This window comes from Botryllus schlosseri, chromosome 13, assembly GCF_051294905.1.
Source record: "Botryllus schlosseri isolate E-star chromosome 13, Bs_hap1, whole genome shotgun sequence".
NCBI lineage: Eukaryota > Metazoa > Chordata > Ascidiacea > Stolidobranchia > Styelidae > Botryllus > Botryllus schlosseri.
Genome location: NC_137248.1, coordinates 16966173 through 16987478, shown reverse-complemented (window position 1 = coordinate 16987478; position 21306 = coordinate 16966173). Strand labels below are relative to the sequence as shown.

The 21306-nt window shown below is 39.9% G+C and overlaps 1 protein-coding gene across 1 annotated transcript in view; it reads right to left on the bottom strand.

Moving 5' to 3' along the window:
• LOC145453902 (uncharacterized) overlaps positions 1-21306 on the bottom strand; it is a 63727-nt gene that overhangs the window by 40371 nt on the left and 2050 nt on the right. Inside the window, exons 2-12 of the mRNA XM_080331869.1 lie at positions 18698-18869; positions 18477-18598; positions 17226-17310; positions 17042-17169; positions 16802-16964; positions 10732-10856; positions 10581-10665; positions 10400-10518; positions 8906-9077; positions 8729-8844; positions 4893-4977 (exon numbers count right to left, since the gene is read on the bottom strand). Of these exons, the coding sequence (XP_080187995.1) occupies positions 4893-4977; positions 8729-8844; positions 8906-9077; positions 10400-10518; positions 10581-10665; positions 10732-10856; positions 16802-16964; positions 17042-17169; positions 17226-17310; positions 18477-18598; positions 18698-18869 (1372 nt within the window). The remainder of the gene's footprint in view (positions 1-4892; positions 4978-8728; positions 8845-8905; positions 9078-10399; positions 10519-10580; positions 10666-10731; positions 10857-16801; positions 16965-17041; positions 17170-17225; positions 17311-18476; positions 18599-18697; positions 18870-21306) is intronic.

The window sequence follows — 21306 nt, the reverse complement described above, 5'->3', positions numbered from 1 at the left end:
ACCAGGGCATGGTATGGTATGGTATGGAACGAGAATTTTCCATACTCCATACTTGCCTTACTCTCTCCATACCATACTTGCAATTTTCCACACCATACCAACATTGTTCCATACCATACTTGATACATATTCCATACTTTCAAATACTTCAATATCGTAAGTATAGTACCTCTTCTAGCACCTATATTATTGATATTTTGGATGTCATTATTGCTTAAACTAGCCATGATGCGAATCTAACTCCTGGTAATAGTTTCACAGAGTCTGCCTTGGTGAGGTTTAGTTCACATTGGTGAGGTGCCGTGAACCTCTACTCTACAGCTCTCGCGAGCAAATTGAGATAGTCAGCAGATTGTTATCTAGGACCGTCCATAAAAGGGACTGGCAACATACGGCTCGCAACGAGATTTTGTCCTGCCCGCGGACAGTTTTCCGTCTTACATGATAATGTGGCCCGCGGCCCCAGTCTGCTGAGATTCCCCACTACTTGCCTAAACGTCAAATTTTAGTGACTGCATGTTATTACATAGGTCTGCGCACTGCGCAGCGTGCGAGAGTGGAGCTTACGGGTAAGTTCTTCGAAGCGAGAAGACTTGCATTATCGGCATTTACGATGTACTCAACCCTAATGAATTGATATCTTTTTGGGTAAAGGGGCTTATCAAACGCTTTGAAATCTTAATTAAGGATTGCACTGTGAGTTAGTTGATCAGAGAGAAGCAGACATGGCGGCGCCTGTATGACGATGCTGTTCTCAAATCCACATTGTATTTTCATTATCGGCGACAAATGGCTTTGAAGTGACATTGCTGTCGATAAAATACATTCAATATATACGATTTATTCCTTGTATATATGGGCGAATAATTTATCCATTCAGCAATCGGGCCGCCAAACTTAATTTTCCTGTATCCGGACGCTGACTAGAGAAGTTGCACGCCCCTGCTCCATAAGAATATATCGCATTTCCGGTACATTGGCTTGGCATGAGGCACATGCCAGTTTGAAGTAAATACTCGCAAAATAATTTATAATATAGCTTATATAGGCGCACCCATAAAATATCCCAGCTGCAGGCGATCAATACTGCAGCGATCTGCGTGATTATTAGTACAGTATTTGGTTGGGGATAGTGTGGCGAGAATTTCAAACTAAATCTACCCCACTCCCTGATCTATAATCCTAATGCGAGAGCGTTTGAAATATGATCAATAAGATATCTCGGTATGTGAATAGTATAAATGTGCGGATAATGTTTCAGAAGAAATGTAATCATCAATCACATTGAGCATTAAGTCAGACTTGGACAACTAGAAATTTTTTAGCTTTTTTAAATTACATTAGAATTAGAATTAGAGCTAAATAGTATTTTCCAAATTAGATTAGAATTAGAATTGGAGCTACTAAATTTTTCCAAATTAGATTAGAATTAGAATTAGAGCTTCACATCTTTTTCCAAATTTGATTAGAATTAGAATTAGAGCTACACAGTTTTTTCAAATTAGATTAGAATTAGAATTAGAATTTCCGAATTCGCAAAAAATTGAAAATTGAACCAAATTGTGATTAATAAATAAATACAGCGAAAATCAAGCTCAGTTCACATCAAATCACAATGCATTCTCATAAATATGAGAATGGCTAACATCTGTACATCAAGCTTGTCTCGTTTTGCACTACACCAGGTGTCACCAACACGCGGGCCACATGTGGCACACGATCTGATTTGTGATTTTGGAAAAAACGCGAATAAACAATTTGAAATGCTGAAAGTGATTTCAAATATCAAATTATTGTAGTTGTTTCAAAATAATTCATTCGCCTGTGCCAAACACGACTATTACTCACTAGCTGAAATGGTTTCGGCCATGGGAAACATCGTTGGAGAGTAAGCTGATAAGACCATATTGCCTTGACGTAAAATGGCCCAGACAATGCCAAGACCGAGACGCTTAGAAAACGGCCTAGAGCTTTCCCACAAGATCAATCTTTAGGATTAGATAGTCTTTCAGCTAGTAACATGTCCGCATATCCCCAATATCGATTCGTTAGTCGCTGAAAAGCCTGGTCAGGTATCGTGCGCAGCTTATAGTTCAAAATAAAATTAAGTTTATGATCAAGATATTTCATGTTTTCTATGTAGGCCTTCTTACTTGATTGAATATTATTTCTTTTGTCGTAACCAAGCCATCGCCCATGTTAGTGAGCACGGCGTTGTATATACTATCGTAAAGCTTTAAAACATGGTTGCTCAACTGTGTGTGGGTCATTTTGTCTCGATATTGCATTATTGCATGGCTGCAAAAAAGCTAATATTGAAGTCATGCCTACGAGTTCTCAAGCAGCAGCTCTAAGATGAGGAAAACATCGCAGTCCAGCGCTGCTTCGAAATCTCTTACCACTTCATTCTCTAACATATTTTCTTTGGTTAGATCTAAAGCCACCAGCCTCTTTTTACTTGATGTAGTTATGGGCATGAAAGTTAACAAGCATGTGTAAACTATATCTATTTCTTCGCTACTGTACTGTTTGTGATCCAAACTAGAATGTTGTTCGGAGACTACAAGCTACTATGCCAACATGGCTATTGTTCGTCACGATAAATACTATGACGGTGCGGTGTATGTAATTAATGCGATGGCGCCTTGGCACTGCATTTCCCTGTGCGAGAGGGATATTCTTGTTAACTCGGTGCAAAATGCCGCGGACGAAGAGGCATTTTCAGGAAAAGAATAAATTAGATTAGAACTAAAATTAGAGCATAGAAACATTTGACAAATTAGATTAGAATTAGAATTAGAGCAACTAAATTTTTCCAAATTAGATTAAAATTAGAATTAGAGCATGGAAACATTTCACAAACTAGATTAGAATTAGATTACTGGCATTTCGCTCTAATTTAGTGAAATTAGACAACTAGAATTATCTAGTTGTCCAAGTCTGCATTAAGTACGTTGCATCATGATTGCTTGTAAGCTCTCGTCACTCAAGGAATGAGGTCGTTGGAGTAGCCAGCATTACCAATTATTGCGTCACATGATAGACTATGATCGGAGACGTCGCGTCTAGACTCAATAGAATATCGGATCAACATTACAGACAGTTGGGACGCTAATGGATCTATCAGACTCTTGAGACCTGGTGTGAAAGGCCATAGTAGCCGAACACCATATGAACAATACTAACAACAACAACAACAACATTACTGTTGTCATTATTACATCACAAAATCATGTCATTCCGAGTGCTCCTAAAACCGTTGCACAAACGTGTATTTGATCCTACACAGCGTTCAGTAGTTCACGTTCACACATAATAAAAGCGATAGTATTCCGTGAACAGCGAACAACGTACGCTTCATGAAGCTTGCACAGATCACGATAAAATGTATAAAACACCAAAGTATGGAAGTATGGAAATGTCGTTCCATACCATAGATTAAAATCTTCCATTCCATACCATACTTGCATTGTTCCATATTCCATACCAAAATATCGATCCATACCATACCATACTTCCATACCATACCATACCATACCATGCCCTGCATGGTAGACATGGTACATGTGATTATATGGTTGGCCTCATAGTATTGTTTACTCTCCAGTCCCCAGTTGCAGTGCTGATGGCTGATTTTTATGCTCTTGACTATCATTTTTGCATGTTACCTGTCATATTACAACTTTACAAGGTGTCAACTGTCTGTGTTTTGGCTTGTAATCATAATCAATAGTGTATTCTGGCCAGAGCTATCCAAAGATATCGGAATCAAAAGTTACAATACTCCGAAATTCCCCGAAAAAATATTTGTAGGAAACTCCGACTCCGCTCTAACTGTCATAAAATCGGCAAAACTCCGCTCCGAATCCACTCCGACTCCGCTCCGATGCTCATCACTGGTATGTCGTCAACAATTCAATGTAACTTTGTTTCAGTCGCATATATGTTCGTATAAAGGAGCATAGCCATCGCATTACCACGTAAATTTTTTCTCAAAAAGCACATTTTTTGTAAGTGTGCCGCGATCATTTTATGATTTTTCTAGTGTGCCACAAGCAAAAAAATTGAGAACCACTGACCAGAGATGAGCGGAGTTGGTATTTCTATGTCCTAATCCAATCCAAATCCGAACCTTCAAATCCAAATCCAAATCCTAATCCATAACTTTTTCATATTCCAGTCCATGTCCAATCCTAACCCGATTCTAACTGGAAATTTAGAAAAAATGCTTATTTATGCAAGGAAGGAATTGGAAAAGTTTCTTTCACAACCAGCGATTCCCTTGATTCAAGATAACTTAGTAACCATAAGTACATTATTAACTGATCTGAATAAAGTTTGTCGCCATTCGCCACACGACACATCGATCTCCCAGAAAATAGGTAAATCGAATCCAAATCCTAATACGCCCAGAAAAAAATGTCTGATCCTAATCCAATCCAAATCCGACAAAATTTCACAAATCCTGTTCTTTCAAATCCTAATCCTAATCCATGCTCATCTCTGCCACTGACCTACCACCTCGGAAGAATGGCCTTTTTTAGTAAATTCACCATCGATCAGAGTTGGGTGAATAAATCTTCCTTTTATGTGTCCCCTTTTGTCGGGGGGTGGAAATTTGTGTCGAGATTAATAAGGGGACGATGAGTCGAAAAAAGTAGGAAACAACTTATATAGGGTATCACTTCACTGAGATGTAGGGTTGGATTTAGCAATATGACGTCACGTGACGTCATGAGGTTCACGTTCACGTTCTAGCAGAACCTTTCAAAATGATTCGCGTCCGCACGAACCTGAACCTTTCAGAGGTTCACACTATCCCTAGTGGATATGTAATTTCATATTTCAAAGATAAAATAATTAGGCCCAAATAACGATCACAAGAAACTTACATATTCTAACGAAGTCAATTCCCCGAGAAATTCAAAGGTGTTGATATTAACACTCGGCTCGCAAACCAGCAACACTCTTCCTGTTCTAGAATAGAATATGTGGTGCTGGTACATGACACGTTCATACATCTTTTATGTTACACTACGAAGCCAAAATCAGGATATATAGCCATCGATCACGCTGTTAGGATGTGCCTTGCATTGCTATGACCGGTGGTACCTTAGTGGATGCAATGTTGAACGTCCCTTTCTGCTAAATACTGGCTGCCGAAGAAAGCATTATAGGTATTCTGTACAGTTTGTAATCGACTTGGTTTTAGAGAAAATTAATACGCCCCAGCACTTATATATGTAGCTTAGGGCTCTTCAAAAATGACTTTTTTTCTCAAATTGTACTGGCTACTTGATAAAATTGTTAGGTTACCTAATTTAAGCCTACACACAAAATTTGGTTCAATTCTAGCCAGTAACCGCTTTGCTACAGGAGATGAAAGTTTCTATTTATTATATAAAAATAAATAATAAAAAATTTGAAAATTTTCTGTTCACCCCATGAAAGTGTTACGCTGTCTATAGAAACTATGCTCACCAAATTTGGTTCAATTCCAACCAGTGGAAGCGGAGTTATTGCCGTCGAAAAGTTTGGATTTGAATAAAATAGTATTTACGGTGAGCAGAACCATAATAAATAAACAAAGAATCGGTCACCATAAATACTATTTTATTCAAATCCAAATTTTTCGACGGCAATAACTCCGCTTCCACTGGTTAGAATTGAACCAAATTTGGTGAGCATAGTTTCTATAGACAGCCTAACACTTTCATGGGGTGAACAGAAAATTTTCAAATTTTTTATTATTTATTTTTATATAATAAATAGAAACTTTCATCTCCTGTAGCAAAGCGGTTACTGGCTGGAATTGAACCAGATTTTGTGTGTAGGCTTAAATTAGGTAACCTAACAATTTTATCAAGTAGCCACTACGATTTGAGAAAAAAATTCATTTTTGAAGAGCCCTAATGTAGCTGTATGTTCGAGGGTCAGGGAGAATAGTTTGACCAATTTCGTATACAATATGTCATTGGAAAATCAAACCAGTAAGCACAAAAATACAGCCAAAATGCTCCAAATCATGCCTGAAAATCAGTGGAGGAGTTCGGGCACGCAAGTATCAATTTCAATCCAGTACCAAGTTCATGATTCAAGTCGAGGGTGAGAGACGATGTCTTCTAGTACAGAAATGGGAAGTCCGCCACTAATAGTTAGTTTTCATTAAAAGTTATTGTTCCGCCGCTACTAGCTTCGTGTGTACGTATCATATCTTTCAAAACACACGGCAGGCTACTCACGCTCATGGCAAATATATGTATGGGCAGCACAGATCTATGGTTCTGTCCCAGAGCGACGTCTCGCAGTTTAGTTTGAATATCTTTCGAGTACTGTTCGGTTCTCTTTATTACCAATTTCTATCATTACAATACACCACAAAATGCGATACCATGAAAAGAAAGGAAGGTGTCGAAACGAATTGGAGTAGTCTTTGGAATCAGACACCTACCTTGGCCTAGACCAGTGGTTCCCAACGTGGGCGATATCGCCCCCCAGGGGGTGATTTGGCGCTCTAGGGGGCGAAAATAACGAAGGGGGCGATAGGGGGGCGAAAACGGATGAAGGGGGCGATGGCGCGTTAAAACGGCTATTTTGGAGTCGGGACCGTAACTGCTGCACCCCAAACCCCCAATTGGGGGTGGGGGCCCGAACTCGAAGAGGCCTAATATTATTTCGTGAATTAACATAAATTATGGAGTAATTTTTAAGAAATTCATGCAACCTTTCCAAAATTTTTCCGCGCTGGGCGCGATTTAATAATTTCATATATCTTGATTTCGGGGTACCCGTCAGCCGAGAAAAATACGCATGATTTATGGAAATAGAAGACTTCGGTGTCGGCCATTACTGCGCCGTGACGCACCAAGACATATGAAGTTAGAGACCATGTAACATGCGTCTCCGAGAAGTGTGCCAGAACGATCAGCAGCGAGAAAACCTTGGTCGCAAAGGAATGCCCTTGTGCTGACCGAAAACTTCGATATATATACATATATGTTTAATCTTCCACAGGCACCTCAATGCCTGGCGTCGAATGCTCCTGTCCTGGCGACCTTAACCCTACAGGATTAATGCCATCTCGAAAGGAAAAAATTATTTGCCAGTAAAGAAACACCAATTTGAAATCATGTGCGTCTTTTAGTAATTACCAACATGTAACGAAGTCAATATAACAACAATTCCGCCCGAAGATGTTTAATTATTATTATTATTACCTTTTCCAACACACACCACACTCAGCTCTACCGGAAAATCTGATCACGCAAGCCGAAAGAGGAAAAATTGATAGCAATATATATGCAATTCCCGATCATATTGACCGATTCAAACATGAATTATAGAAATTTGTCGCGCTTGGCGCGTTTAGTCGAAATACAGCGATTACCTTCAAACAGTACATGGAATAGGGTATAGCCGATATGTAGCGACAAAAAGCCCACTGGCTGAGGGGGGTCTGGGTTATCACCCTATGGGGCCAAAGACCAGCGTTTTGGGGGGCCTGACGAAGTGCTGTATCTCGGTTCCCAATATTTGGGGGGGCGGTGATCGATGTGGAGCTTCAAAAGGGGGCGATGAGTCGAAAAAGGTTGGGAACCACTGGCCTAGACGATGTGAATAGGAGACATGTACACTGAATGAAAAGTAAAGCATAATAAAAAGCAAGCGACACAAAATGGGGTGGCATGTCACGGGAAACGAGATCGATAGGTCAGATCATGGTCAGGTAATCTTGAGGGCGGACTAGTATTTACTTGGTATAAATTGCTTGTAGTTCGACTTTAATGTGGATGGCAGTTAGATTAGCAGGCATTATTTATACTTTGAGGCATGGTTTTTATGACTCGAGTCGGACTCGAGTATCGATTTTTCGTTGATTCGACTTGACTCGAGTCATTTACCTCAAAATGAAAAGTGGCTCGACACGACTCGGGTCATGTTATGTATTTACTCGACTTGTACTAGAGTCATTGCGCATGACTCGACCAAGTCATATGACCCGAGACATTCTAAAGAATGATTCAAGTCTCGTATATCAGGGCCGATATTGGAAAAAGCACCCAGATCACGTCTTTTATTGCTTCGTGGCATAGTTGGTTAGGCGTTGACATTTTGAATCAAGCGACACATTACTTGTTGTTCTCGCAACGAATGTAGTGCACACCCCTAGATAATGATAGGATTTTTGGATATGGCGAACAAAACCACTTGGGGTATAATCGCCAATCAAAATATAATCAACAATAACAACAACAACAACAACAACAACAACTAAATAAACATGTTCAGAGTCAGAAAAAGGAATATATTAAGAGCCTGACTCTTTTGATATCACTCAAGAGTTTCACAGAAGTGAGTTGGACCTGACTTAAATTCTACACTGAACAGTAAACACCATGACTTGGACTCGACCCGTTGCTCCCTGACTTGAACTCGGATTCACTCGATGATGATTTGAAAATGACTCGACTTGACTGGAGTAAAATCTATAATGCTCAAATTCATTGTGAATCGGATCCTTGTGACTTCGGTACAACTCTGCTTCGAGGTCACAAAACAGGTGAATATTTGAACTATATAGGTTTGTTTTAATGGTATGACGTCTAAATGTGGGGTGTTCGAATACTCCACTCGGAAACGAATTACTCAGGCACTCGATTTTGCACAGCCCTAATGTTAATGACTTGAAAAAACTTCGGGTACACTCATTTTTCTATTGAATACATGCCTGAAAGGAGTTGCAGATTGATAAACGATCGAGAGTCCGGAGGAATCCGCGTATTCAAATTTTGCCGAACTTTGAACTCCGAGATCATACACATCTATGAAATTGGTCTGCAAAAGCTGATTTCGAAAAGAAATGTTCACTTCTGGGTTTCAGAAGAAGGAACAGACAAAGACTCACCGCGAGATCGGAGTATGGCTGAGCAGTAAAACCGTTACACGGGTTGTATTTGTAGGTCCATCCATCCATTCCTAGTATGCTAAACGCTGCATCGGTGAGAGTCTGACCTGATGCAGCTTCCATGGCGAGACTGTGCAGATTTACAATACCGGTTCCGTCAGACATTTCACACCTGGGAAATACGGAACGAAGCAAAAAGATTCAGCAATGCAAAGTCCCATCCTGAGCCAAAAAGTACTTAAGTGACTTGGCTAACGTCCTCCTATAATTTTGCTTCGACTGAGAAAATTTCTGTTTTATTCAAATTTCGGTAAACATAGCGATCCTACTTTTACATATCCAAAAAAGCGACTTTTAACCCACTTGGAACTCGAATAAAATAAAGCTTTCGTACCAACAACTTGTATATAGAGAGCGACCTGATGGCCAAGGCAATTGCTGCCGAGAACCATAATACAATACCATCAACAACAACAACAACAACAACAACAACAACAACAGAGCGCATAATGCATAGTGCAGTGGTTCTCAAACTTTTTGGCTTCACGGACCCAACCCCTTTTCGCCTTCACGGACTCCCCTAAGTTTCAGTTCAAATTTATATCAATTATGGTAAAACCGTCATGTGTCTTGTGCAAATATGAACTGTATAGGCCTTTTGCGATAAACAGCAACAAAACGACTTTTCTTGAAAATAGCATCATATTATTTATGAAGAAATTGGGTCGACTTTTATTATTTCGAAGCTAATTATGCAGCTGTATTTCTTGAAGTGGGCTTCGTGGTCTTGTCTTGGAAATCAGCATCTTCGATTTGATATGAACGATGAGTTCCGAAAACCCATTTCCATAAAGATAGATGGAGGTTAATGCAATATTAACGCGGAACGCTTCCGACGATACTTTTGGTGTGATCGCAACATTTATGGCACAAAAATGAAGAAACATAATATTAATGAACATATAACGTCCAGCCTACTCATTTTTATGTAGCATCTCGTCTTGAAGTTATTCTGGAAAAGTGGTTATATATATCACAGGATAAAATGGATTTTTTGTCGTTGTTTCAATCCCTTCATTGGAACAAATTAGGCAAAATACTTCAAATTTATTTTATTCCAAACGACAGTTAACTTATTTGATGAGACTGACAACTTCAAATCGAAAGGGTTTCGCAAACATTACGAAGTCATCCTGATTGACCTTACAGCAATATGTTTGTATCAGTTGGTTATTGGCAATTTGGCAATTAAAACAAATTTGCACGGTAAGATATTTCATGTCAGGCGATTATTATGATGATGTGAGTCATGAGATTTTAGCAGGGGCGGTGCGAAACTGTCTCATGCTTTTTCAAATAAAAAAAATTTTAAATTAGGTTATCAATCATTTTTAAAATTTTGAGGTTTCGCGAACTCCCTGAAATTGCTTCGCGGACCCCTAGGGATGGGCGGATCCCGGGTTGTTGAGAACCACTGAAATAGTGTATACGTACTTGCAAGAATCCAACAAGGTACAAGCTTTGGAACTTGGTGGTTGTGTGACCGGTACTCCAATTATACCTTCACTGTTGCAAGTACCTGGGCAGGCGCAAGGACTTGTGAATGCGAACTCCTGAAAAAAAAATGAATGTAATAAATTAATGCAACAGCGAATATGTTTTGAAGTAAGCTTACATATTCTGTAGTAACTGTTTCCCCGAGGAATTCAAATTTATGTTCGGTTACTCCAGGTGTACAAATCAGTAATATTCGCGACTTTCTGATAATAGAATTGCTGTCGATAGTGACAAATAACTCGGAAATGATCCATGTATCAAAAATTTACCTCACGGTATCCAAAGCCGTGTATTTCATTGTCAGCCCACTGTTAGATGTGTAATCAAACGTTATGCTTGTTTGAACTCCTAAATCAAAACCGGAGGTACCAGCAGTGTCAAAAGACTGAAAAACCTGCAAAATATAAGTTGTTTTTTATCGCCACCCATCGGCAATACATTTGTATATTGTTGGATGACAATGTTCAACGGGAATGTTTTCTCAAATTTATCCACGATACATCATGTGGTAACATATAGTGTTTGAAGCTGTGCTTTGAAAAGTCAGTACTTGTTGCAGCATTGATAGTGAAGTGCACCCCAACCCCGTCCCATCGACCGATACCGGTCCGTGGCTTAATTATTTCCTATCCGAAAAGTTAACCTATCATAATCGATTGGAAATCCATCTATTCCGTTGTCCTATACCTGTACATGAGCTACTGACATCCAGGGAAGTTCGCTATTGGTAGAGCCATCAGAGCAACCGCAGGGCAATTGCATATTTTGCGGACTTCCATCAACTATACAAGCATAAGTATATAAATGACCGCTAATATTTCTCCGGAGATATCAACGATTTACGGTCGTGCGTTTCCATCAAGGATCGTGATCAGTTAAAATGAATAGAATTTAATATTATATCCAGAATACTTCGCGCATGGTCACGTCAGCTGTGCAAACAATGAAATCTGTACCAGCTAAAATTGGTGTAATTACGGAAACAGATTTCGCAGGTCCAGACATGGGGTGATTACTTCACGAATGTAATCGATTGCGATTACGATTACTTGTGAATCCCGCGATTACGATTACGATTACGATTACAGCAAAATCATGAAGTAGTCGATTACGATTACGATTACATTTCGAAAGTAATCATGACTACTCACGATTACATTAGCTTTGCTTCTTAGAACTAATTTCAGAAGAGATATTGAAAGACAATATAAGGCTTGCGATGAAAAGGTCTAATGAGATAACAACTTTCTTCGTAAATTATGTGTCATTGGCTTGTTACGTCATAATGCACCAATTGCCCAACTCTATGCAGGACTATTCGTCGCACCCAGCGATTTGCATTCTTTCCAGGTGTATTATGAATACGAGCCATTCTATATCACTCGAGATGAGTTGAAAAAAGTGGCTTAAACCGGATTGATAGGAAAACTGATCCGTGAACATAACGACTTGGATTTGTACTCGAGTCAAACACTATGACTCGGACTCGACCCTATACTAGCTGACTGGGACTCGGACTTGACTCGGGGGTGAATTGAAAATGACTCGACTTGACTCGAGTCAAAACTATGAATGTGAGATTGACATGTGACTCGGAACATTGTGACTTGGTTACAACCCATACCAATACCAGCGTTTTGAGTGGGGGACAAATTGCTGTTTTGGTCCTGATTGTACCTACAACCCACGCTAACATGGTGTATAAGCGGATGTCTATGGCGACAGATATAAATGTCGTGAAGAATTGTGAAATAACGATTGGCGCCCGTTTTAAGTAAAGTCATATGAGAATAAGATAAAGTGAACCTAAAATTCTACCTTCCACTTAATACAGATACTGCAAGCAGCCGTTACGAGAAACTGCAAAGAACGGCTCGGTTATGATATATATCAGCAGCTGTTGATTTTAACCATCGAAATGTTTTATTTGACGAGTACAAAATTTCAAATCTTTGTCCGCTGTACGTACAATATACATGGGCTACGTGCACTACATAGATAGGCCTACTGCTCGCCAAGCAGCAACGGTCAAACTACGTTTAACTAAGCATAGCCAAACATCAATACATAACATAGGAGTGGTGATTATTAGGCCGGGAGATGGCGTGGTGGTAACGATAAGCGCTCACCAATCTGGCGGTCCGGGTTCGATTGCCGTCAGAGGTTTATCTTGGCTCCTCTTCGCCCGCCGTTGCCGTTGCCCAGAAAAAGACCCAACGAAAGAAAGCACTCACAAGCAATGGAAAGAACTGGTAGAAAGGGCCGCGGCTTCAACAAGATCAAAATCGATAAGAACTGCGACATCCGGCACTCTAGGCCAAGGTGGATGTTAGATTAAAAGGATCGCAACTGCTTGCGTGTCGTTCGACATCCTCCTATCTGTTCATTACATCGCATTGTGTCTTATCGCATTGTACATTGTGTGTGACTTGTTCAGATGACAAATATAACCCAACGATTATTAATATTATCTTGCTGCGAGGTAGTGGCGTCTGGAGTGTATTGATAACCTGATATAGCTTACAGCAGGGGTGGGTAAACTACGGCGCGCGGGCCGCATGCGGCCCGCAACATCGTTCTGTGCGGCCCGCCAGTGTCTAAAGAAACTTTTTTAAATATTGATAAAATGCTTACTAAAAATCGAATTAATGCAAGAACTTGATTAAACTTTTACTTTATAAATTTAACCATGATAATTTTAAGACAGTGGCTCTCAAACTGGGTGGCGCGTCCCCCTTGGGGCGTGAAAGCATCTGAAGGGGGGCGCGAAGATGAGCTGAACTGAAAAAAATTTTCGCGCTCGGCGCGATTTACACCCGATTCATAATTGCTGCTATGTATTTAGTCTCCATTTCATATTTCAAAATCTCTCATCCACATTCGTAAACTTCCATGCTATCAAATTATCCGTTAGGTTTGCTAGCATCCTGGTTGCGTTTTGTGATATGACGATAAGTGGGCGCGAAATATTTCACCATCATAAGGAGGGGGAAGGGGGGGGGGAGTGGCGTATCTTAAAAATATTGAGAACCACTGTTCCAAGGTAAATACTTCCTATATTCTTTTTTATGTTTAATTTCTGGCGCAACAGCCCGATCCCGAAGCCCACACAGTTATAAAGGTTTCAACTGCTAAACATTACAGAAATCCTAAACGAGATTGACATAATTCGGATCACGAGTGTGGTTTCAGATTTGCCACTCCAGTGCGTGTCTTAGGTAGATTATTTCTCTGTATTCGTAGAATTGGGGTATTGATATTTTATCTACACATGGTAGAGGCGTGTGTGAAGCTAACATGGTTATGATGCTGTTAGCACTGCGTGTCATGGAAGTGAACCGAAATTGGAGTTAGTAATATCTATGAACATATCGCTGCTCACAGATTTAAATTTCAATTGTGTTCTAAGAATCGGGACAACCGACTTTCATATCTATAGTTTTGACAAATTGGTTATTGAGGTCGACCAGCCTATGAAATCTCGCCACTGTTTCTGACGCGTGTACGATATCATCAAAGCAATGTATGGTTTGTTTTAAATAAGCAGATATATTATCTCCATGACCTCACTATATAATCATCTACCAACATTGCGTTTTGGTTTATAATCCCAATTTTATATAGTGCGGCCCGCGAATGGATTCAGATGTTGAATGCGGCCCGCGAGCTCAAAAGTTTGCCCACCCCTGGCCTACAGCGTGGCTCACACTGTTCTAACAATCACACAACAATGCACATCGAATATATTTACTACGTGTGGATACTTTTTTACGCAAGGACGAGCAAAGCTAATACTTCTGACGTAATAATGAGCAGTGGCATTTGAAAATCAACCGTCTGCGCTATCAATAACCTGGTATAATATCTCTTCTATGTTCACGAATACTCGGTTATGTCATATTCATTGTACAAATAAAAAGTAATCGTTCGTTCACATAAAGCAATCGATTAGATATGTGAAGTAGTCGATTACGATTACGATTACTTTGGATTTTTTTCCAATGTAATCGATTGCGATTACGATTACTTCAAAATGCTGTAATCGTCGTAATCGATTACGATTACTAATCGCGATTACCCCATGTCTGCGCAGGTCCAAAAGTTACATGAATCATTCACATACTTGGCAACCGCGTTTTGAAATGGCTGTTATCGAATGAAAAAAACTGACACCATAAAAAATATTGAATTACAATCAGTAATCAAAGCAAATCCACAAAAATCTTGACCAAACGCTTGTGTTATGAACCCATCTAGTGTTGATCAAAGAAAACAAATCAAGTATAACTTGGTTGTTTGAAATTCATTTTGAATGCATGTTCAAGGAATGATCATATCATCGATAGAAATATTTATAATATATATATAGCTCATCTACAGGACATCGAGAACAGTAGGTGTGGGACCATTGACATTGGTAGCTCGATCTCTACATATAGGCTCCGGGCCTATGCCAGTTATACTAAATTCGCTGGTAGGCCAGTGATAAATTTTCCATACGATGAAATACAAGCTGTATTCAATATTCATTTGCCTGACTCTGTAATATAAGGTCACCCAGCAGCATAACTTCCATACGCTATTTATATTTCGAATTTTTCATTAGCGACGGAATATACCATCACAAGCTCATCAGTCAGTGGTTCCCAACCGGATGGGGGGGGGGGGAGGAATTCCCCCTTAGGGAAATTTTGAAATTTTCAGGGGGGAATCTGGCTTTAGGGTTGTATCGGTAGATACATTGGGTTCACAAGTTTTTAGATTTTTATGGTAGAACTGTCGGTATGAAACTAGTTCTTTACAATTGTATGTTTCTTTAGTGGATGTTAAGCTACGTGTATGTTTAAATGCCTTCCGTAGATAATACGAACCCTCATAAAGTGAGTATCGCGAAACGATTTCGTTAGGCCCGTTACAGCCTCTCGATTAAATCGCTACTAAGCAGGAAAAAGTCAAGTCGAATTAGGCACAAGGCCGCTGGTGAAAATGTTTACATTTCTAAGCTAACATATGAGCTAACGTGAAAAACACACCGAATTCATCGATTCAACTCGACGCCATAGCAAGCGGACTTGGTGATTTATTTTTCGTCAGCGGCTACCCGGCCAGTAAAAAAACAGATCAAATTTCGCTCTACCAAAGTGTAGTGCGGTCCACATTCGACATAGTTCGGAGACATCTGGATATGCTTGATCATATATTGCTCAGTCAAAAAATGGCTGTGCGTTTGAAAGCACCTTTTTTCACTCACAGCCAACTTTTTCATAGGGGTGAATTTTAGCTCAAATGTCGGTCAAGGGTTCTACGAGACGAAAAAGGTTGGGAATCACTGTCTTAGTTGATACGTCTCAATGTAACCTGCGAAAAATCTCGGATTCAAATCGAGGGTAGCTTGTAAGACAGCAGTTGATTATTCATATTCAGTAATTGAATCATTGTTTTAAACCATACCAATGCGAAATATCATACAGCATATTAGATTTTCACAGAGTCTAAATACACATCTTTGTCAATTCCTTGAAAGAATATGTAATGATATATATTGATGTTTACTTTTGTAGGTACCGTAGGCTAGGGATGGTGTGAACCTCTGAAAGGTTCAGCTTCGTGTGAATGCGAACCTTTTTGAAAGGTTCTGTTAGAACGCGAACGTGAACCTCATGACGTCACGTGACGTCATATTGCTAATTCCAATCCTACATTTCAGTGAAGTGATACCCTTATTAATCAACACCATACCTAGCGACGACTCGGGCCACATAATGCCACAATGCTGAAGTACATATTGAAGTTTTAAACGTGGCCAAATGTATCAACTGGAGCAATCGAATGATATAATTATACCATAAAATCAATATCTTATGTCGCTATGCCAACAATTTTGACGAAGACTTGCAAGGGAACATGAGCTTACGCCTCAATAAGCATGATTCGCAGACTACCTACATCTAGTGTGTTTTGCTCTTGATGTTGTGTGATTACGGGTTAAGCTCACAGCAGAGAGTCACTAAATATTCGAGTCAACTTTTGTTACAAAGCAAGTAAAATTTTTGAGATTTTCAAGGGGCATGCTTGTTTACTATTGATTTTTTTATGTTGCCAGCGCCATGCATATAGTGGCCAGCAGTTGAAATGCAATTAGCTTCAACTAAAGATGTTATTATGAAGTGAAATTGTACTATTTGAAAAAGGTTCAGAGTGCAGAACTTGACAAGGTTCGTTTGTGAACGTGAACTTCTAAATTTCTGAGGTTCACACACAGAACGCGAACGCGAACCTCACGATCACACCATCCCTACAGTAGGCTAGGCTACACAAGTCATTTCTTCTGGTACTTACTGCAAGATCCGTGAAACCAGCAGTTCTAAAACCCCAACATGGATTGAACTTGTAGTACCACATATCACTGCCCAGTGTAGTAAATGCAGAGTCAGCTAAGAGGGTATCTGATATTGCTGTACTGTGAAGGTTAACCTGTCCAGATCCGTCAGTCATGACGCATCTACAACGTAGGCGCTCAAAGTTAAGTACTACAAATTATGTATCATAGCAGAATGTACGTTGTACAGATACACTCACGTGCAGGCATCTATGGGCTTGCATGTGACATCACCTCCAGAGCTTGGCGGAGGAGTAGGAAGCAGCGAAGTCAGGCCATTTTCGTCGCAAAGTCCGGGACAGGCGCACGGAGACGTCAGTATGAAATCCTTCAAAAAACACTCGACTCAATCCAAATTACTACGCGTCAGAATCATTCACTCACGTATTCCAGCCTTATAAGTTCTCCGACGAATTCAAATACGTTAGAATTCAGATTAGGTTGACAGATCAAATAAACTCTTGAACTTCTGAAATACGCCAGTGGTAAAAATAGCTTGACAACTATAACCTACATGTCTTCGCTGCGCAAAATACAACCTGATAGTGGAATCACCAAGAAGAACTTAATTTAGGCTATTCGATTAGTAAAAATAGGAAAGCTAATGACTATAGACAAGGTAGTTGAAATTCCACTCACGGCATCATTCTCAAATGATAATATATTTCGTAGTTTTGTTCTTTCACCGACCCTCTAAAATTAATTTGTGGACCAATAAGGGGTATGTAAACTCCAGTTTAATACCCCCTGTCTTATTTTGAATGCCACAAAGATAAAAGAATGTCTGTGAGTTGAGTATCCTTCTGACTCTAAATTCTTAAGATACTGATGGCAATGCTTCAGTAACGACTCGTGATTCGTTCGCTAATAAAAATAATATTGACAGTAACGAATAAACTACATTTTCAAGTACCGTTATCTAACCATTACTTAAGACAACTTAACATAACTAGAAGTAGAATGACGCATGACTTGCACTTGAACAATTCTATATGTTGACTACCTTCACATAGGCTACGTGTAATTAATTTAGACCATTGTTGAGTACGTCATCCACATATCGTCTCCGTTCACCAAAGTCATACTGAACAAGCGAACAGTCTTTTTTGTGTACATGATTCGAAAAGACACTCGTTCCTTGCATTAATGTTTTATTGCGTCGAACGGTATAAAGTATTATGAGATGCGCTAGAAAATAATCAGTCTGATCACTTTATAAAGGGAACATATTTTCGATACATTCGATTAAATATATATTTCCATTTAGTTAAACTATATTTGTTCCTGCGAATGCTGTTCCAGCGGAACGCGATATGAATGACCCTAATTCGATTGAATTTTTGATCCTAACGAGTGATATGTAGGCTACTTAACAGAAATATGTGCGACTGTATTCTCCATGTCAGATTTTGCAGTCATGCTCGAGGTTGCATGGACATTTGAATAACCTAGAAACATTACTCTTGATTATAGCCTAACGCTAGAATTAACTATTTCTTTAATACTGGGGAAAATATTTTTTCCAATATTTAAAACTATTGATGAAACTAATCGTCTTGGGGACTCGTATCGTAGCGAGCGACATATAATTTTGTAATCTTTCATTCAAATATTGCGTTATCTGTCTATTCTTACCTCTTATCTACGGCAGATGAATAATGTATCGATAAGCCAGCAGATGCAGTGTAATTGAATTCGGCCTTACTTTGAACACCCACATCATATGCCAAGTCTCCCTTTGCTGTGATTTGAGCAATCTTAAAGAAACAGGAAATCGCTGGTGAATCCTCCACATGAAACAGTGTAAAGACGCAAATGGTAACGGAGGATAATTGCAACACGACCCGTCAACTTACAGCAAGGTCCGTGAGGGAGTAAATGGAGAAGCCGTTGCAAGGATTATAGCTGTAGGTGTAGCCATCGTCTCCAAAAACTCCGAATGCAGCCTCGGCGAGATTCTGGCCGGGTAATGCCTCAATTGCTAAACTGTGCAAATTGACTCTTCCACTGCCATCCGACATGTCACATCTTAAATACAATAATGAAGGTATTCGTGCAACAGGCTTCATTGACGTATGCTTTGTATCAGGGCTTTGGAGCCGGAGCCGGAGCCCGGAGCCGGAGCCCCGGAGCCGTGCATTTTTACCGGAGCTGGAGCCGGAGCCGGAGCTCTTTATAAAATTCAGCCGGAGCCGGAGCCGGAGCTGGAGCCAGTTATTTGAGGGGTAGCTCCGGCTCCGACGTATTTCATGAGATGCTATTATATATGCAACAACCATATCTGCCGAGTTCACCGAATTCAACAGCAAACCTTCGCGAAATCTTTTCCTCTTTGGCGCTAACCATGCTCCTGGGGATTTAATAGTAGCAGTCGTACATTCAAAGTTCAATTTTCATACATGATTGCCGAACCTCGGTATGCGACATATGCCTGTGAATATTGTGGGTATTCGGCATTCCCGCAATTTCATCATCAGCACAACCTTGTCAGCCAATTGTATACGGTTCGAAAATAATGATCACTATGTATTACGCGAAATGGGAGAGATGATAAAAACGTGATTTCGTTGCACATGTCGATATGACGAGCACGAGCCGAGAAATTCCATCTCAACGATGCTAGGAATCGGATGAGCAAATACTCGTTTTTTCGTGATAGTTCTTTAGTCGGGCCGCGAAAGTGGACAGTGTTATTGAGTATGCAATTATGCATGCTAATTGCAATTCATTACTGCGCATCATTGTCATTCACTCCAGTAAGGATTTTCGAGCTTAAATAGGGAATGACAGAAGAGTAGGCCAAAACCCCATGGTATTCTATGTTGGAGACAAACTACTGATTTTATACGCGATTTCCAATATTGTAATCATCTGTTTCGTAAACTTGTAAATGTGCAATGTGCATACTGCATAGTTTAATTCGTTATTGACATGGCGCAATGTGCATGACACAGTGTTTATTTCGATTATTCGATTCATTTCAACGGGAAAATATTATTCCGATAAACTTGATCGACACCGGATGGACTAGTAACGAGTGTACCAATATGGAACGTCAAACCATAGGCCATTTGGTACAAATCGAATTTCTATTTATCACGTCGTTATATCCGCGCATTTTGCCCTTACTACAGTTACAGTTGAATAATAATCGCACATTTGAAGATTGAATTGAGCTCTATGGCCTAGTGGCAATGAGTACAGTGCCAGTGTTAAAACGTCGCATCAGAATTTTAATGCTGTGGCACGGAGTAAAGTGGTTTTTTAGTTTATTGTAATAGACGACGATTTACTAAAAATGTGACTGGACCCTGGATCTGCCAATGCGTCGAAACTGATATTTTAACCAGTCATCAACATCCCAAGTGCCGCGGCCAGACTAATCATATTTTTGGTTGGCCTAGCGAGTTCACAATCTGAGCAATTCAATTTCGATAATATAATGGGAAATTAGCTCGCGGGCTACTCAAAGCCTTCTCGCGGGCCACATATGGCCCACAGGCAGCGGGTTGCTCCCCCTGATATAGACAGACACGTTCGATAGTTTTCAGAGCCGGAGCCGGAGCTGGAGCCGGAGCAGTGGTAATAATGCTGCTCCGGAGCTGGAGCCGGAGCTGATGTATGATAGAGGAAAGCTCCGGAGCCGGAGCTGGAGCAATGCAAATTTACGGCTGCTCCGAAGCCCTGCTTTGTATATGTATATATTACGTATTTACAAAGTTTTTTTCCGTTTCCATCTTATGCCCTACCTATACCGTGCCTTATAGTCAAGTTAGAGGCAAGATGCACCGATGTTGCTTGAAGATTACAATATATGTCTCAAATGACATTCTAATAGCTATATGGGCAGCAATATCTGAAATGGATTTCAACTTTGAGGACATATATAGAATGTTTTGGACATTCTAATTAAATAATCCTTCTTTAAATAGGTATAACGCAGTAAGTAGAACACATTGTCACTAATGTAGGCAGAGTGTTGAACCACTTTAATGAGTTTTTCCGTATCCTAACAGAGTCACCAGATTTATAGGTGTATCGCTCCATTATTGGTTTATTTATGGTGTAGTACGGCATAGTTGCCCGGTTTACCAAAATATGGATAGGTCTGGGTCCTCTGATCAGAAACAGTTGAAAACCGGTGCGAAATAAGGTTCGTGGAATTCATTTCAAATTGGCGAATAGCGAGAATCATTATCGTTACCGGCAAAATTACGTTATCTTCGTATTGCGGATTTGATGACTTTGTGGATGGTTGCTAAGCGGAACCCTATAATAGCGAAAAATGATAAGAAAATTATGCTATGTCGCGCATATCATATTTGACAAGACTATGAATTATGAGAGCTATAGCATATATTCAAGGAGATGCCTTTCAAGGCATGTGAATAAAAATGAATGGTAGTATTTTACGACAATCGAGGTATACTGAAATTTTTCACAGAGAGTCAGATTAGTCATGAAC